General features: G+C 32.8%; 1 protein-coding gene across 1 annotated transcript in view; it reads right to left on the reverse strand.

Annotated features, from left to right (window-relative positions):
* SerT (Serotonin transporter) overlaps positions 1–13,815 on the reverse strand; it is a 28,845-nt gene extending 15,030 nt beyond the window's left edge. The window contains exons 1-4 of the mRNA XM_077434152.1: positions 13,804–13,815; positions 13,504–13,698; positions 11,017–11,167; positions 10,788–10,922 (exon numbers count right to left, since the gene is read on the reverse strand). Coding sequence (XP_077290278.1) covers positions 10,788–10,922; positions 11,017–11,167; positions 13,504–13,698; positions 13,804–13,815 — 493 coding nt within the window. The remainder of the gene's footprint in view (positions 1–10,787; positions 10,923–11,016; positions 11,168–13,503; positions 13,699–13,803) is intronic.
* Positions 13,816–19,413: the final 5,598 nt, after the last annotated feature.

Below are 19,413 nucleotides of genomic sequence, written 5' to 3' on the forward strand. Positions count from 1 at the left end.
AAGATTTTTAATCTTAAGCCTTAGTCATTTTGAAGTAATTTTTCACCAATTATTCCATAAACAACATTGTTCTTGGAGGCAACCAGGCCGTTGCGCACTTACTAAAATCGCGCACGATCGTTGAGCGCTCAACAATACGCAACTACAAATATCACGCTTACACGATTATTTATTTATTATTAAATAGCAAATTGCTAATGAATTAATATAATTCCAAAATAGAATTTTATTAAACTTATATATATGATTACAAATATAATTACGATTATAACAACACAACACAACATATAAACGTTGTTTATATGTTGTGTTGTGTTGAAAATATGCTTGTAAAAATGAGACTATTCACTTTAATAAAAGCACTTTATTTTAATTGAAACTATACTATTTGATCATTCATAGTAAAATTGAAATGCATGATATAATTTGTGTTTGGAATTGGAAGTAAGATCGGCGCACGGTGCTCGATAAATGAATTAAGAAGCGTATTGCGAGATTCATAGTATACAGAAGCAGGCATGTTTCCTTGGAATCATTCTCAAGCCTGTAGCTGAAATTCAATTATATCTGCGATATCTGCGCGAGGCAAACACGGACCAAATACAATTTACGGCCAATGGAAAAATTTGAAATTCATCCGAGAAAGAAACGGATTTTCTATTCATAGTTCGGAAAACCTTTCAGACGCTGTCGATCAAACTTTCCAACAAACATTGTTACACGACTATTGGCATGCAATCAATCAAAATACACATTTAACGAATTTTAAAACCGCTTCGGTAATAACACCACGTAACCGCCCGTCCGTGTATAAATATTATTATCGCGAGAATCGGCTCGCGTTAAAACTTAATCGCACTTTGAGAAGTGTTAATTGAACGCTTTCGAGGAAAACTTCGGCGAAAGTTTTCCGCGGCGCACCTGTCGCATCCTCGCTAATGAAAAATTCTCAGATTTGCTATTAAATTGCAATGACGGATTACATTCCCAAAAGGTATGTATGATGCGACCTACACGACACTCTTTTACACAAGTTTCAAATTTTTACAATTCTCTAAATTTCTAATCACTCCATTAAATATTTCTATAGGACTGCAAGAGATATTTAAAATCGCTGTTCGAATTTAAAATCTACTTACAGGAACATCTTGGGATATGAAACATTAAGTAAACGAGTTTTCGTTATAAAAACTGTCAATATTCTTTTACCTGTAAAGTCGAAATCTCATTTACTGATTAATCTCACTTATGACAGCTACAATTGATAGCAAAGAAATCATGAAAGCATGCAAACAAAAATGAATTTCAAAACACAAAAGTAATTTCATACAAATAATCGCTATCCATATTTTAAATTTAAAAAAATATAAACAAATGTGAATAACATGTAGAAATTTAAATAGAAATATTTATGTAAAATATACCCCTTAATTCATCGTATTAGATTATCTCATTGCTACATATGTACATATGTACATATATACATTTTTTTAATTTAAAAATTGATATTTACCATGGTGTCAAAACGAATTTCAAATATGGCCAAATTTATACAGATGTACTTTATATAAATTTATAAAAAAATTATTATAAATTTGAAATTATATTCAAATAATGGTGAGAAATGAGGATGGCTTGCTAATTTGTTTGGGATTGTTTCAATAATGAAATCAGATAAATTGTCAAACTCTCATAGGAAACGATTGATCTAGAGTCACATGTATCCTAGTTCTGGCCAGTAACAGCGGGCCAATGATGAACCCATGACCCTTCAGTTGATAGCATTTTATGCAAATAATCGTCAAAATGTTAAATATTCAATAGATAAATAATCCAATAAATATAGAGTTCTTATTATCAGACAACGTCGATTAAAATATCTTATTACATTATAACTATTGAGAAATAATTAATACCCACTTTTCAAATGTGAGTATAGTCGTTTTGATATTGATATTTTTATCAACACCTTACATAATAATATTACAATTATATTAACATAAACATTATTGTTCATAACTTATACTGTTCATATAAAAATTTCAAATCATCGGCTCGAGGAAAACAAAGTAAAATTCTTCTACAATTATCATTATTTGAAAAAAGAATGTGCGTCGTAAAACTATCATCATATCGCATAAATATTTGCCATTCATTTACTGAAATTAAATTTAGAATTTAAGCGGCAAAGACGCATGTTTTCGTCATCGAACAGTTTACATCAACATTGATTGATTTCGCTCCCGCATTATCTAGAATTGTCCCGTTCCATCGAAGCGTTCCCGACTGATCAAAAGAGGACGAGAGGTCCACCCCGAGAACGAGTGGTGGAGGAGAAGGAGAAGAGGGAGCGATTTTATAAGGAAAATGGCCAACACGTTATACGGCCTTCATTCCGCTAAGTAGCCCCAGGCTAAGATCTGACTCCCTCTCTTCTTCCGAGTCATCACCTGTTTGTCTTCTTAAAAGTATTGCCTCATTTATATTTATAAGATTTGTTCCCGCATTCCATTACGTCCACATTTCACCAGTTGAACTCGAGCTACTCTCTCTCATACATATACAGCGACCGACCAACCCTCCCTGGGTACTATAAAAACCCCACTGCGAGCTAAGAGTAGAAGGACCACTAGAACTACCAACCACGACACGGGTCGACGAGCATATTTTCCTTAAGTCCTATGCACCGATCGGTTCTCTACTGCAAATATTTCAAGTCGGTTCATGTATTTTACTCTGTACGTATGTACTTACGTACAAAGCATTCTAATCTTCTTATACCTGTGAACCGATGAAAATAAGTTATGCACCGTTCTATTTAGTCATGTTTTAGTTTTTATTCTGTTCTTTTTCATTTGTTTATCTCTATGTACCATTTTATGTAATTTTTAAATATCTATAATTGGGCTCAGATGTAATTTTGTTACATTTATTCTTTACTTTTATGCATTTCTACATCTGTTGTCTGTTGATTTTTCAATAAATAAATATAATAGGAAAAATAATTATGTCCATCTGAGCTCAACTCGACCAGGATTTTTTCGTGAAAAATTAGTGAGTTGGTCATCTCCCCGGAATAGAGTGCTAATACGGAGATTTCTTCTAAGATAGTCCTTAATTTCAGGACAATGTTTTGAGGTAAGACCCTTAAATTTTGACAGTGGCAATCATTTATCCAGCAGCATATCTTGGTGGTTACTGCTAACCACCGAGAGGTTGTCAGGTTCAATCTTGTGGGCTAACCCCAATTTAATCGAATTTATTCCGAGTATTATATGTAGTGCTTCTGGTCAGATTTGGATATTTGTGACTCCAAGTCGATCATTTCTTATCATAATTTTCCAATTTATCTAATTTCATTATTGAAACGGTTCCTCGTCCAATTGACAAAAACCATCCTACCCACTATATCACCACATATACTGTCGAACAAGTTTAATACCATAGATGTATCTCAGGGGCAACCTGATAACGGCATCATTGTAAAATATAAAAAATTAGGAACATCCATTAGGTCCATTAGTTTTAAATAAATCATTTCTATATCTTCCTCTATTACGCCGCTCTTTTAAAAATTCATATTTTTTTTGAAAACTTAAAAGCGCACCGTTTAGAAATTGTATTCGAGCCACGGCCGATTCGTAGACAGGAGTTTAAAAACGAATGATGTAGAAAATGTTTTAACTTAGTCAATTAGTAAAATATTGCTTTCAACCTCAATAAAACAGCTGTACAAGGCTAACTAAAGTTACGTGTTGTATCTGAACAGAAAGGGATTAAGAGGGCTGTACACCCGAAACCTTAATTTTGTTACCGTTCCTTTCTTCGATATATATATTGAGTGTATGTATATATTGAGTGAATGTGACAATATATATATTGAGTGAATGCGACAGTTGCGCTTCGACCAGATAAAACGTATTTTAAATTGACAAAATCGAGGTTTCGTATTCAACTATTTTCTCCTCCAAAACTAGACCAATTTAAAAAAAAATTCCTCATCGGTATGAGAAAGATACTTTCTGTGCATCTATCGGCGTATTTTTTTTTTTAAATCGACCGTTAAATAAGCACGCTGGACTCGTTTCGTGGGTGTAAAAAAGAGGCGATTTTATAGATGTTTGGCGGCTCCTAGCTCCTATAAAAAATAATTAATCAAAAAAATAAAACGATAGATGCACCCCAATGGTGGATATCCATAGCATATTAAAAAATACTTTCTCTAGTGCCATAATTGAGGAAGGGAGAAGTATAGTACGTTTGTATGGACAAGGCGCTGCTGTCCAGCCCTCTTAAAGACTTAAAATGATAGTAATATAGAAGAGGCGGAGTATTTAAATAAAAATAAAAGTAAGGTGTGGTAGGAAAATAGAGAAGAGGAAGAGGATCTGGAGAGATGAAAAAAAGGAAAGGAAGAGAAAAGGTTAGAAAGGTGAAGTCGAATGAATCAAATACGGCCGTGCAGACTGTGCTTAGAATCCTCTACTGAGGCGTCTTATGTAGTTTTGAAAAATAGTCCTTACTTGTCTATACACAGAAAAATAACTACGAAAAGTTGCATGCAAAAATAGGCAGTTAATTTTTTTTTAAATTCCAAATTCGATTTTGCGTGCCCGGTTAATTGAATGCGTGCCAAACAAACATCGCATCAACGATGTGGCACACATTTTTTTCAACATAACAATGCACCCTATGTATGCTTGTTCGTATATCGAAACGAATGTGTCGAAATTCAGTAAATACTTCAGAATGAACAATTACAACTATTCGTTTCAACGATCTCGCCAACCAGTCGATAATTGCAATTTAATCAATTTAAATATACAATATTCCCGTAGCCGAGTGTAATATATCAAGTAGTATACATATACATACATGTGTTGCAATCAATTTTTAACCATTCATTTCCTCATTCGACAGATACCTTGCTTAGTAGGTATTGGCAAACGAAATAAAGCAGATCTAGGAATTAGCGAAATCAATTTCGATTCGATTGACTTAACGTTGAACAGATCGATAGATATGTGTGTAGATCGATTACTATTTTCGAACTCGTTTAAACACTAGAAGTGTTTATGGCTAGCGAATAAGATTGACAGGTTGAAGTTTACGCTGTTCGATTTAAACTTTGAAATGTGAATTGTGCCACGTTTAAACCATCTTGTCATAATGTTAAAATAAGCATTAAGATTCCAATTGAAATTTAAAATTCCTTTAAGCGGTAATTCTATGCGGCAACAATTCATATGAGCACATTGAATTGTTATTTTGCCGAGAATTTTAAAACGTGATTAAAATAAGAATCAAGCAGGATAAATACTTAGATAATTTTTACAAACGATTTCTTTCATGGGTTGAATATATTTAGCAAATAAAATGTATTGGGAAATTTTTGACGTAGAACTATGTACATAACTGAATGTAACAATACTACAGTACATAAACAAACACCTGTCAGATGCCCGTATGACGTTATAGCGGCATCCTCTACCGTTTCACCTCCGCCTTATTCAGCTTCAACTTCACTCGCGTCTGCTTTAGCTTCAGCATCTACTCCTGGGTGTGCTACTGTTTCTGCTTCTACTGTTTCTGTTTCTGCTTCTCCTCCTTCTCCTATAAAACCTGCGAAATCTTACAGTCAGGTCGCAGCGCTATCTTCTACTGCTTCACCTCTGCCATCTTCATCTTCAGCTACACTTACATCAGCTTCTGCTTCAACATCTGATTATGTTCCTGTCTCTTGTGCTCCTGCTTCTGCTTCTACTGTAGATCCTTCAAATTCGTTCAGTCAGGTCGCTGGGACTTCTTCTGGGAGACTGCCATACACTCGTGGATCTGGAGCACCTGATAAAACTTTACAGGTGGCCACTATTCCGAAATTGAAGAATGTACACGTTTTTAATTTGGCAAATAACTGCACTTGTGATACTGTGAAACAGTTCATATTAAATAAAATTAAAAATAAAAGAATCAACGTTTCTCAGGTTGCTAAAACTGACATGTGCTCGTCATTTAAAATTAGTGTAGATACTGAAACTTTTAATATAATTATCAATCCTGAATTTTGGCCTATGGGTACTGGCATAAGAGAATGGTTATTTCTCAAAAAAATCTCTTCGAAACCGATTGCCCAAACCCGTGACCCGTAACATTAAACTTTATTATCAAAATGTGCGGGGTTTAAATACAAAACTCAAGGAATTCTACAACAACGCCGCTTCTAGATCTATTGACGTCCTTGCTATTACTGAAACATGGCTAAACTCATCTGTACATGATGCCGAAGTACTTGACAGCAGTTTCAATATATATCGCCATGATAGATCTGCCAGAGGTGGTGGTGTTCTTCTAGCAGTTAAAAATACAAATATTATTTCGGTTGAAAGACTTAGTCATCTTGAGGACATTCATGAATGTGTATGGCTAAAACTAAGATTTGTTAACATTCCTTTTTTTATATACATATGTACTATTTATTTTCCACCAAGATCTCCACCAAATATTTATAAGCGATTTTTTGATTTAATTATATCTAATTATTCACATTTAAGTAATGGTCGCATTTTTATATCTGGAGATTTTAATCTGAATTCTTCTAACTGTTTTCCTGATGACCTGAATTTTTTTATATCTTTATTCAACTTAAAACAAATTAATACTATTCGAAACTATTTTAATAATTCCATGTTGGATTTTCTATTAACAAATTTAGATTGTCAGAATATTATTATTTCAAATTCAGTTGATTCCTTGGTTCCTGAAGACAGCTATCATCCTGCTCTTGATATTCATTTAAAATTAACTATAACTTATTCCTCACTTCGTTTAATAAATAACTGTCTTAATACCTCTGTCCTAAATGGATGGTTATTTACAAATGTTGATTTCAAATATTTAAATGATATTCTTTGTAATTGTCAATGGGAGCGAGTTTATGAGTGCAAAGATGTTAATTTGGCCCTCTCTAATTTCTATGACATTATATATTCTATTTTTAATGATTGTTTTCGGTTGAAAGGATTAGTGACGAGTAAAAGGATTTATCCGCCTTGGTTTACTAAAGAAATTATTAATCTCTTAAAAAGTAAATATCAAACACATAAACTCTGGAAGAAATCGAGCAATCCTCTTATCTTAAATAATTTCCGTATTTTACGTACGGAAATTAAGAAATTAATTAATAATGCATATAATGTTTATGTAGCTGATTGTGAAAGTTCCATAGTTAAAAACCCTAAGAAATTCTGGAACTTCATCAATTCTAAACGTGTAAATCGTGTAAAGTCGACCATTATGTACAATGATTCTGGATTGTTAGAGGGTGATCAAAACATTGCTAATGGATTTGCCGACTTTTTTAAATCAGTTTTCAATAATCCTACTGATTCCATGGAACCTACCAATGACTCGGAATTTACTTTCCCCACTTTAGCGATTAATCATCTTGACTCTTCCGATCTGAAATATGGCTTTCTAAAGTTAAAAAATATTTATTCTTCCGGTCCTGACTCCATCCCTAATTACATCCTAAAAGGATGTGAGGTTAGTCTCTTAGAACCTTTAAAATTCATTTTTAATTTAATTCTAAGGAACTCTTCATTCCCCAATTTATGGAAATGCTCTAAAGTAACTCCTATTCATAAGAAGGACGATAAATCTTGTGTAAGGAACTACAGACCAATAACTATCTTGTCAGCGCCAGCCAAAATGTTTGAGGTAATATTACACAGATACATTTTTAATCACTTTCAAAGTATGCTCATTGATCAGCAGCATGGCTTTCGTCCGGCCAGATCAGCTATTTCCAACTTGTTATGTTTCTCTAATGACATAACCAGCACTTTGGATTGTAATAATCAAATGGATGTAATATATACTGATTTTGAGAAGGCGTTTGATAAAGTTGATCATAAAATTTTGGTTAGTAAATTAAGTTTTATTGGATTTACTTATAATCTTGTTGGTCTTTTTATTTCTTATTTACAGGATCGACGTCAATTCGTTAAGTTTGGGAGTTGCTTTTCTTATGAGTATGTTGCCACTTCTGGGATTCCCCAAGGATCAAATCTTGGCCCTTTATTATTCCTAATATTTATCAACGATATTCAATCTTCTATTCACCATTCTAAATTTTTATTATATGCGGATGACTTAAAAATCTATAAGAGAATAATTGATTTACCTGACGCTCTTTATTTGCAAGAGGATTTGAATTCTATTTATGAATGGGCTAATGTTAATAAACTTCCCTTCAATATCCTAAAGTGTCGGGTCATTTCTTACTCTCGTTCTCGTTCTCCTATTAAATATCCGTATAAATTTCATGATTCTCTTCTTCAGAGAGAATTATTTATATCTGATCTGGGAATAGTCTTCGAAAATAGTTGGAGTTTCAACATTCACATTGAGAATATCTGTGATAGGGCAACAAAAATCCTTGGATTCGTAATCCGTAATTCGTCTGAACTAGGGCTCACTGCCATTCGTCTCTTATATTGTACATTAGTTCGCAGTGTGCTCGAGTTTGGCTCCATTATATGGTCTCCCTATCAACTTCGTTACTCTCTAATGTTGGAACGAGTCCAAAGGAAATTCCTTAGATTTTTATATCTGAAGACATTTGGATTTTATCCATATCTGTTCCCTAGTGCCTTTGTCTTGGGATCTTTGGGTTTCAACTCCCTGGCAAAGAGAAGAGATTTATTTCTTGGGAAACATTTCGTAAAATTACTTAGAGGAGAGATTCACAATCCCACTATCCTGGAGAAACTAAAATTCTGGGCCCCGGAAAATCGTAGAGTTTTAAGAAAACATGATATATTTTTACCAATTAGGGCTAAATCAAACGTGCTCATGAACTCCCCCCTCTCGAGAGCTGTTCGACTCCTTAACTTACTGGCACAATACTTGGACCTATTCGATGCCAGTTATGTTGAGTTGGTGGAACACATCCTAAATAGCACGATATAAATTTTTCAATCTTATTTCTTTGTTTTTATTTTGTGTACATATTTTTTACTTGATTTTTATTATTTTTTTATGATGTTTTTTTTTTTATTTATGATTTTTATTATTTTCTTATGTTTTTTTTTTATTTATGATTTTTATTATTTTTTTTATGATGTTTTTTTTGTAATTTTTATGATTTTTATTATTTGTATTAAAATCACATTGACGCTTTGGGGCAACCTGTCAAGTCTCTGTGGTATTGATTTTTTAAAATAAAATAAAATAAAATAAAATAAAAAATAAAAAATCGTGTTTAAAATCGCTACAAATCCGAGATTATCTTTTGCATAGCAATAAAATGTACATACTTACTTACAAAAGAATAAGAATGACACCTTTTATCATGTATAATTAGTTGACCTGATGATTATAGTCAGTTCTTAGTGTTGCTTCGAGTTTATGCAAAAATGTATAAATAATAAACGAAACTGTTGTTAATTCCAATGAAGTTCACAAAGCAATGGTGACGACAATGAAACAAAAATATTTGTAAAACGGCAACTTTGATATTTTTATATCCATTCTAAGCTACTTTTTCGGCCCCATTTGTAAGAAAAATAGTCAAATTATATAATACTATAAGTGTTTTTAACAGGCTTCGCTCAGTATATGTAATATAAACCGCTTGAATATGTAATAGTAATAGTAAACATTTTATTAAATTTATTATATTTAAATTTAATTGAATATTCATTTATTTTTTTAATTAATTTAACGTCACGGATTCTACGAACCAAACAAACAAACATACATACATACAAAGTCTCTTTCGAAATTATATATTACATAGATACATATGCTCAAGACCAAACCTCAGATAGAAGATAAACTTGATTATATGTATTGATATTGATAAAATGACAGAAAAAGTACAAACATACATAAATATATTGAATAAAAATGATTTAAATAAACCAAGAGACAAGACTTATATTAAAATCATAAAAAAGTAGTCCTGACAAAATAAAAGATGAAGGATGCCGGTTTAGCATGCATTCTACCTATAACTTGCATTCTACCGTAATAGGATTTGACAATATGTAATATTTGTCTGACATCTCGCCAGTGTATTCGGTTTTTATTATTCCCCAAGAATGCTTCTTCGAGACTTTTATCGACTCATTGCAACAGAGGAGTCAACCTGCTGTTTTCTCTCGGACAATGGGCTTCTCGAACAGCCAAACACTGTTTGGCGCATTGAAAATAAGATTGTTCCCGACCTTTTTGTTATGTTTCTTCATGACATTGCTACGGTTTACCGCTACTGTCATTACTTATTTTAATAAAATATGAACCTGTTTATTTGACCATTCCTATAAACATATAAACGCTTAACCAGTTACCTTTAAGGTAGAATGCACGCTAAGCCGGCACCAGTCAAAGATTAATTATTGAAAACTAAATAGCTTTCCAGATAAGTCTCCGTCTTTAAACCCACAAAGTTTCTAATCACTATATTAAAATCATAGTGCGCCCATATGTCACCACGACCCATTGAACAATGTAAACATTTTATTCGAGGGGACCACTTGATATTTGAAACGATTTCTAAAGTAGAGGAGAGGGGTAAGTCGTGGCGACACGTCCTCCATAGGCCGAGACTTCAATTCCGTCGTCAATCGATTCCGATAGCAACCATTAGATTTTTATTTGCTTTGCTCTCTTGGTCATGCCTCCTCCACCCACCAAGCCTCTACCTCTCACCCCCCCATCAGACCACTCAAAGCGGTCTGAAACTTTTCCAGAAGCATCTTTAATTCTAACTTTGAAAGACTCACCTTTGAGTGCCGGACATATCCTCTTCCATATGGTGAGACAACCGCAACGATGGAACTGCCCCAGAGCCAACTCCAAATAAAACAGCGGCAAGCCGCCGAAAATCAGCATGATGCAATACGGTATTAGGAAAGCACCTGAGGAGGGAAAAACATGCTCAAATGAAATTTTGATTTGTATACGCATATGTACATACATACGTTTATTAAATTTTGAAGATTTTCCTCTCACCTCCTCCATTTTGATAGCAGATGTAAGGGAACCTCCACACGTTGCCGAGATCGACCGCAAAGCCGATTACTGCCAAAAGGAATTCCACTTTCTTCCCCCATGTCTCTCTTTGTCTTTCCGGTGTTAAAGATACGATGACGACCCTCGAAACCTAAACAAAATACACAAAAACTGTGAACAAGTTTAACTTGTGATATTCACTTCACGTCGATCTCATCAAAAAATAGGGTTGAAACAATTTTTGATTTTTATTTATGATGAGCATTATACGACTATTGTACTATGTTTGTACATATGTACATATTTACATATATTGTACATGTTAGTAATAAGTTATTACTAAAGCCTGAATAACCAGGGTGCCGTTCATTGTTCAAATGTTGTAAATGCATTGTTTAAGGTTTGCCGAACCTTTTTTACAAAGCATTTACTACAATTGAACAATGAGCAGCGCGTTTTGGGTCCGTACTCTAGTTATTACTAAGCTACGGTGCGACCCTGCTCACCATTGCGCACTATTTTTATGGTGAACCTTTTTTTTGCTCTCTAGCTTTGTAGTTTGCCCTCTTTCCTGGAAAAAAGCCCCAAAACTCCGATTTTTTGTCCAAAAAGCACGCTTCCGCGCCTATCTCTGGTTATTACTTACATGTACAATATATGTAAATATTACTATATTAATAACCAAAGATCGGCAACGATGCTTTTGGCACAAAAAATGATTCACTATTGTCAACCATGCTTTTTTGCTGTCTTGCTTTGTATACCAATAGAAAGGTCTATTGTTATTTGACGAGTATCCAGCCAACGCCTATACTATAGAATAGCACAATTCAGTACGGTCGTAACCAGGATTTTTTAAGCGTTTAAAAAAGCCGAAACTTTATAACTTCTAAATTTAGAAAAGGCTTTGAATAAAAATAAAAAAAAAATTTCTCAAAATGTTATTTAACATGTACCTTTTATACAATTTACTTTTTTTTACAATTTATCAATTACTGAAAAAATATATACATGAGAACAAGTCCATTTAATCTAATTCTTTGAAAAAGAAATTCATGTCCCCACTTAACTTTATATTATATATTATATATCTATATTTACATATTTAACAGTAAAATTCTCTATCACAATTTATTTGCGAAAATATAATTTTCAAAAACGTAATGAAATCGAAAGTATTAAAAAGTCACAACCACGATGAATGCGATTGTATTAGATGTATTAGAGTAATACAGTTTTCTTCAGGATTTAAAAATTGAAAACAATTTAATTTATATACCTAAATAACATTATTTTCATTTTACACGACTCATTTTATTTCGAAAAGTCTCAGAGCAATAATGTATATTTGGAAAAGAATGACAAAATTCATACGCTAGGTCATAATTTTTAAAATTTTTAAACTGTCGACTTCGGTCATGCAACTCGGTATTGCATCAATAGTTTTCACTTCGTTTTTGAATATTTTTCAGAACTAATTCGGTCTTACCCCCATAAGGTTTTTTTTTATCACATTAATACAAGAGTTATACTTGAATTTTTTCGTGAAGAGCGCACATGTTTAAGGGGTCGAAAAAAATAATGGAAGAAAAATTGAACAAGAGTAAACTACCATTTCCGGTTGACGGATGCTTACCAAATTTTAAACATAACTTGGTATTAAGCTGAAATTTCTAGATATGAAATTTCAGTTCAATAAACTAAAAGATTCCGTGGACCAAAAAGATATCAAACGAAGCTGTCCTCGGCATGATGGGGAGAGGCAGGGAACTTGTTTCTGTCATCAAGCGAAGAAAGATGAAGTACCTCGGACACATGATACGGGGTCCAAAATACGAATTTCTTCGCTTGATAACCATGGGGAAAATAGAAGGAAAAAAATGGATTGGCAGGAAAAAGTTATCTTGGCTTCGAAACATGCTCATGACCGATATGAGCGCCGAAGCGCTGTTCCGAGCCGCTGAAGACCGATGCGGATATCTTCAAATAATCGATGAGGTAGTCGCCAACGTCCGGATGCGGACAAGGCATTAACAAGAAGAAGAAGAAACTAAAAGGTTTCTGAGAAAAACAAAAAAACTTCGATTCTCTAGAGTAAAATTACCATCTGTTCAGGTAAAAATATTTAAAAAATATTATATTAGATTATAAAATTTATAATTTCTATCACATATAAAAAAAATTTAGTCCGATTTACTTAGCGGCTTGGGAGATAATTGAATTCAAAAACTTAGAAAAAAGAGGACACCTATAAGAGAAGGTACCATTTCCGCTTAACTTGAAAATTAAAAAAAAAAATACCTCATGTCGATAAGAATTTCAGTAACCAATACTAAATTTATTTAAGTTAAATTAAACGATTTATTTAAGTCAATGGAAGATTTATGCGGTGCAGTCGCAGTAGCAGTCGACGAAACCGGCCTTTAGAATGACCTTCTGGAGGACCTGGATGAAGAACTTAATTACTACATACGTAAGCACACTTACCAGTTCTTTGTTGGTTTTAGACGTATCAGTTGGTGCTGTTGCCGTTGCAGGTGGAGTAGGAGCATCATCAGGAGAGCGGGGCTCCGCGGTAGACCCGCCGCTGCCCCCAGGGGCGCCCCGTTGCATTTCACTGGGGGCTGAGGCGCTGCCCGGGGGCGGCGTGTCCCCGTTCAACGACGCCGCTTCCGAGCATACCTGCTATAATACAAAAAATATATATAATATAATTACAATCAAACACATACGAATGCCTTTGCTTTCGCTCCACAGCTCAAAAGTCTTATTCGAATTAATTCCCACTTGAGCGGACATGAGGGATTTCAATCGAATCGCTTTTCATTCTTCTTGATACGTTCAAAATTGCACCAAACGACGCTAATAAATCTCGACTCGAGCGAAACACGACAATTAATTACATTTCCCAATAGAGATAAATTTGCATCGATCCTGTGGTCACTCTCGTTACTGAAGGGGCAGCGCTGGCCCACCGCAAATATCCACCTGGACTACTTAACTTCGGGATAGACGTTTAAATACCGTTGTGAAATAGTTTCGAACGTTATTTTTATTCGGGAACTCGTCTTGTTTTGTCGGTGGAGCGTTTTCTCTATTGATGAATTATTCAGGGTCGGCGCGTGTCTCACTTTTTAAGCGACAAAGTTATGTAGGTTGTAGTCTTATCACGAAGTTTATTGGTAACATATGTAATTTCTTCTCGTGTCAATGAACTTCGATTTCAACGGTCAAATAAAAGTTATAAAAAAATAAATGGGAACAAATGAAGCTTGTAATGTTTGAATCGTTTTCAAAGTAACTAACTCACATTAACAATGACTTATAACCCTGTAAACCTTATTTGCACAAAAAACATGTAAAATTTATAATAAATTTAAATCTATCTACTTCGTTTTTTGGTATTTGTTATTTTGAAAATTATAATAAATCTCCATTCCTTACAAATTAATTCCCAAATCCTTCATATTGGTTTGACAATAATTTAAACTATGAATAGTTTAAAAATTAATTATCTATGTATTCCTCTAACTTCATCACAATTTTCTAAAATAAAACCAGGTTTTTTTTATTTTACAGCCCTAAAGCCTAACAGATAGACCCCAATGCGTCTTCCAAGACAATTAACACTTTTCGACAAATGACGATTTTTTTTTGGTTCAGAGACGAAATATGACTTTTCTTATAGATCTATGCCCAGTGAACACGAATCTGGTAATAAAAAATGTTAATTGGCTCGAGATTCGGAGATATGTGTTTTTTAAATCGCACGATTTTTCTATATCTTCGTGTTGTTCGGTCGATGTCTCAAAATCTGTCAATTTCCTGTTCAAAATGAATATTGGAATCTATATTCGGGTATTTTATCTTTCATTTGTAGTACTTTTCAGCTTTCAAATCTCTCTAAATAGTCGTCCAGTTCAAATCAAAAGTCAAAAGTACGTATTTTCACTTGGGATTTTTTCCCACTGTTAATACTATTTTATATTATTTTCTATCGAAACAAGTTTGTTGGGATATTGTTCTGGCCACAATATTTTTTTTTTTCGTTTAAAATGGTTAATTGGAAGTGTGCTGAATTTTAAATCGGTCAAATTGCGAGCTAAAAGCTCGTACTAGTATTTACTCGTATTTACACGAATCTGAATTGAATTAATAGGGATAGTATATTAAATTGTCTTTGTATGAGAATTAAATTAAAATTCCACTTAGAAAAATCATATTTCGTCTCTGAACTATTTTTCGTGTCGAACAGTGTAATTATAAACATTGCAATATTTTTATTACATAAGTCGCTGTATTTCGAGAGGCTGAAGATGACAAAATTAACAATTAATTAATTAATCAATAGAGATTTAGACTTGTACAAACATTTTTACACATTTTACATAAATAAAATTCAGATATTTGTGATATAGCGGGTAGGATGATTTTTGCCAATTTGACGGAGGAACCGTTTCAACAATGGAATCAGATAAATTGGCAAACTCTGATAAGAAACGATCGACTTGTAGTCACAATATTTAAGTCTGACCAGCAGTATTAAAGATTAGCACGGAATCAAAACTGGTAACCTTTCGGTGCTAAACATAAACGCAACCACCGAGCCATACTGCTAGATCTACATATAATGAATATATGTAGATCCAACTGAAAAGGTATATTTTAACAAAATCAATGACCAATGTAACAAACACTACATATACTAAAATATATCAAACGTATAATTTCAACTACGTACATATGTACATATGTATGTAGAAAATGTTTAATTGATTTTAAGCCAGATGCAGTTTTGGGTATAAAAAAGACATAAAATGGAAAATCATAAAAGTTCAGCGGAAAATTTTTTATATGGAAGATCAGATTATTTTCAATGACAATGAATATATGAAGACCTTTTCCGTTCAAGCGTTTTAATACGACTAACTGGAAAATTCTCTTAATAAAAGTAGCATATCCAAAAAATATCATTATGGGACGGAATATGTGATTTGGCAGCGATATTAAATTTTCAATTGAAAGGCACACATGCCAAACTTGAAATAAAAGAAAATGGCCCACACTTTTTGTGAATACGAAAAATAGGGGATACGGCGAGGCTTTTCCTTCCCCCTCCAAATAGGAAATTAATTTCAATTGCAACGCCATATTGGATATTGAAAGTCGTTCGAGCGTTAATTTAACACGCACGTAGCAATATGTATATTGACGAGGCAATTCTCGAATCTGTGATCTTTCGCATTACAAATGTGCGGTTTTTTTTCAATGGGAAATGTGTTCGCGCTCTATCGAAATTCATTTATTCGAAACGAACGAATGCTTTTATTTGTGATGGATTTGATGGTTCTCAAACGATATCCGGTGACATCGGCATTTTTTTCTCATGCACGTTTCATTTGCCGCCCAGATTTCCAATACGAAGCGGAAAATTTTAACGAACTTCATAACGGGGATTAATTATCACCTGCACTATTATAATCCATAAAAATACAAAAATATATATAAAACAATCCCAGATAACGAGTCAAGTATTGTATCTATTCTAAGAGTGAATATTTTTTTATGTAGAAACATTTTTATTATTTCATAAGATATTTATTGGAAACAAAAGTTTCGTTTATTATGGAATTATATTATATCATAAAAATTCACAGGGGAGTGATTCATTAAGTTCGCGAAAAACTTCTAATATGTTCAAATAAACAAAAAAAGTAAACCAATTCCGTCATGAATTATAAATGTACATACCTGCATACATGTGTAATTAAAAGTGTTTTTTTATTGATTTTTCCGACGGTTTTCCAAGCATATGCACATATATGTATATGTTTAGACTTGGTTCAATTTCGTACAGAACGATCCGTATAAAGCACGCGTTGAATACTTGTTGCTCATATAATCGTTAACTGTACCGAAAAAATAATTTTTAGCTATTTCATGATTGGATTTAATCTACATATTTATTTTATTTGTACAAAACGATTGAAAAATGAAACAATTTAATTTGAAATAATTGAATTTTGAATTGAGCTTTTTTATTTAAATTCTACTTCTTTTATTTGTACAAAACGATTCAACAATATTTAATTTGAACTGTATTTAAACTGTACTTCGTTTATTTTTTTGTAGATGAAAATTTCCATGTGTAAATAACGAATATTTTTTATTGAAATCTACGCTTACTTTTTCACTTAAATATGTATATATATTTATTCGTGAGGGTTTAAAATCATTAGAAGTACACGATATTTTATTTGAAACAATTGAATTTCGAATTTAACTTTTTTTATTTAAACTGTACTTCGTTAATTTTTTCGTAGATGAAAATTTCTAAATATAAATAACGAATATTCTTTACTGAAATCTACGCTTACTTTTTGACTTAAATATGTATATATATTTATTCGTGAGGGTTTAAAATCATTAGAAGTACACGATATTTTATTTGAAACAATTGAATTTCGAATTTAACTTTTTTTATTTAAACTGTACTTCGTTAATTTTTTCGTAGATGAAAATTTCTATATACAAATAACGAATAATTTTTATTGAAATATACGCTTACTTTTTGACTTAACTATGTTTTATATATTTATTCATGAGGGTACAAATCATTAGAAGTACACGATATTTTATTAGAAAAAAATGAAATTCGAATTTAACTTTTTTTATTTAAACTGTACTTCTTTTATTTTTCGTAGATGAAAATTTCTAAATATAAATAACGAATAATTTTTATTGAAATATACGCTTACTTTTTGACTTAACTATGTATTATATATTTATTCGTGAGGGTACAAATCATTAGAAGTACACGATATTTTATTAGAAAAAAATGAAATTCGAATTTAACTTTTTTTATTTAAACTGTACTTCTTTTATTTTTCGTAGATGAAAATTTCTAAATATAAATAACGAATAATTTTTATTGAAATATACGCTTATTTTTTGACTTAACTATGTATTATATATTTATTCGTGAGGGTACAAATCATTAGAAGTACACGATATTTTATTTGAAACAATTGAATTTTGAATTTAACTTTTTTATTTAAACTGTACTTCTTTTATTTTTTTGTAGATAAAAATTTCTAAATATAAATAACGAATATTTTTTATTGAAATCTACGCTTTCTTTTTGACTTAACTATGTTATATATTTATTCGTGAGGGTACAAATCATTAGAAGTACACGATATTTTATTTGAAACAATTGAATTTTGAATTTAACTTTTTTATTTAAACTGTACTTCTTTTATTTTTTTGTAGATAAAAATTTCTAAATATAAATAACGAATATTTTTTATTGAAAGCTACGCTTAATTTTTTACTTAAATATGTATATATATTTATTTGTGAGAGTACATATCATTAGTAGCAAAAATAAAACAATATTATAAAAACATTGGTACAATCGTATTTGGAAGAAATCTCAACTAATATACGATTATATGTAGATTTTCACATACGTTTAAACACAGCGGCAGAATTTCCACCCCAGTAGTGTTTCATAATGAAAAATATTTTCAATGAAAATTTTAATGTACATATTATATAATATATGTATGTATATCGAAATAAATTTTGCGGATTTTTAATTTCAAACGGTTTTTTAGTAGGACTTTTCCGAATTTTCCGCGAAGAAAAATAGTAAAGAATGCTCACCTTCGGCGGCAGCAGTCGTCAGCGTTCGGGAGTCAGTCCTGGCACGTCGAATCTCAATAATTGAGCCATGAGAGCTGGGGCTTGAGTTTTGGATGAAGTTGTGGGTGAGGAGGAGATCGCAGTGGTGCTCGCGATGGTGCTGATGGTACGGCCTGAAGCCGACTGCCACAGTTGCTGGCTGCTGTTCACCTCTACACACTTCTTGTACGAGTGGGCGGGCACCCACCCACCACCCCACTATACACCCAAAACCATTTGACGATAAGACACACTTTGGCTTGAACCCGACCGCGGACCAGGAAGAATCACGCCCAACGCGACAGGGGGTGGATCGTAACGCGACGCCCTTATAATCACGCCATAAGAATGCCAACCATTAGAAAGAATATTGTGTGACCATCACGAAACTACCATGGAAGAGTCGTATATTTCAGCTGAATTACTCGAAACTTCTCGGATGCGCTACTTTCGGTAGAAATTTTTACTGCATTTGCGTGTATATTCCAGAAATTCGCTAGTTTGTGTTTGGTCGTGCATCAACTGGGACACTTTTACTCTGTCCGGTATTTATGAACAATGCTTCGAAGTTTCCTCGCCGGTGACAAATAGTTAGGAAAATTCCACCGTAAGGACCTTCTCGTGGACTTTAGCCGAAATTATTCACACACTACTGTGAACGATATATTATAATATATCAAAGTTGTAGAATATTTGTCTGAAACGTGTAAG

The sequence above is a fragment of the Arctopsyche grandis genome, chromosome 7, assembly GCF_051622035.1.
Source record: "Arctopsyche grandis isolate Sample6627 chromosome 7, ASM5162203v2, whole genome shotgun sequence".
Classification (NCBI taxonomy): domain Eukaryota; kingdom Metazoa; phylum Arthropoda; class Insecta; order Trichoptera; family Hydropsychidae; genus Arctopsyche; species Arctopsyche grandis.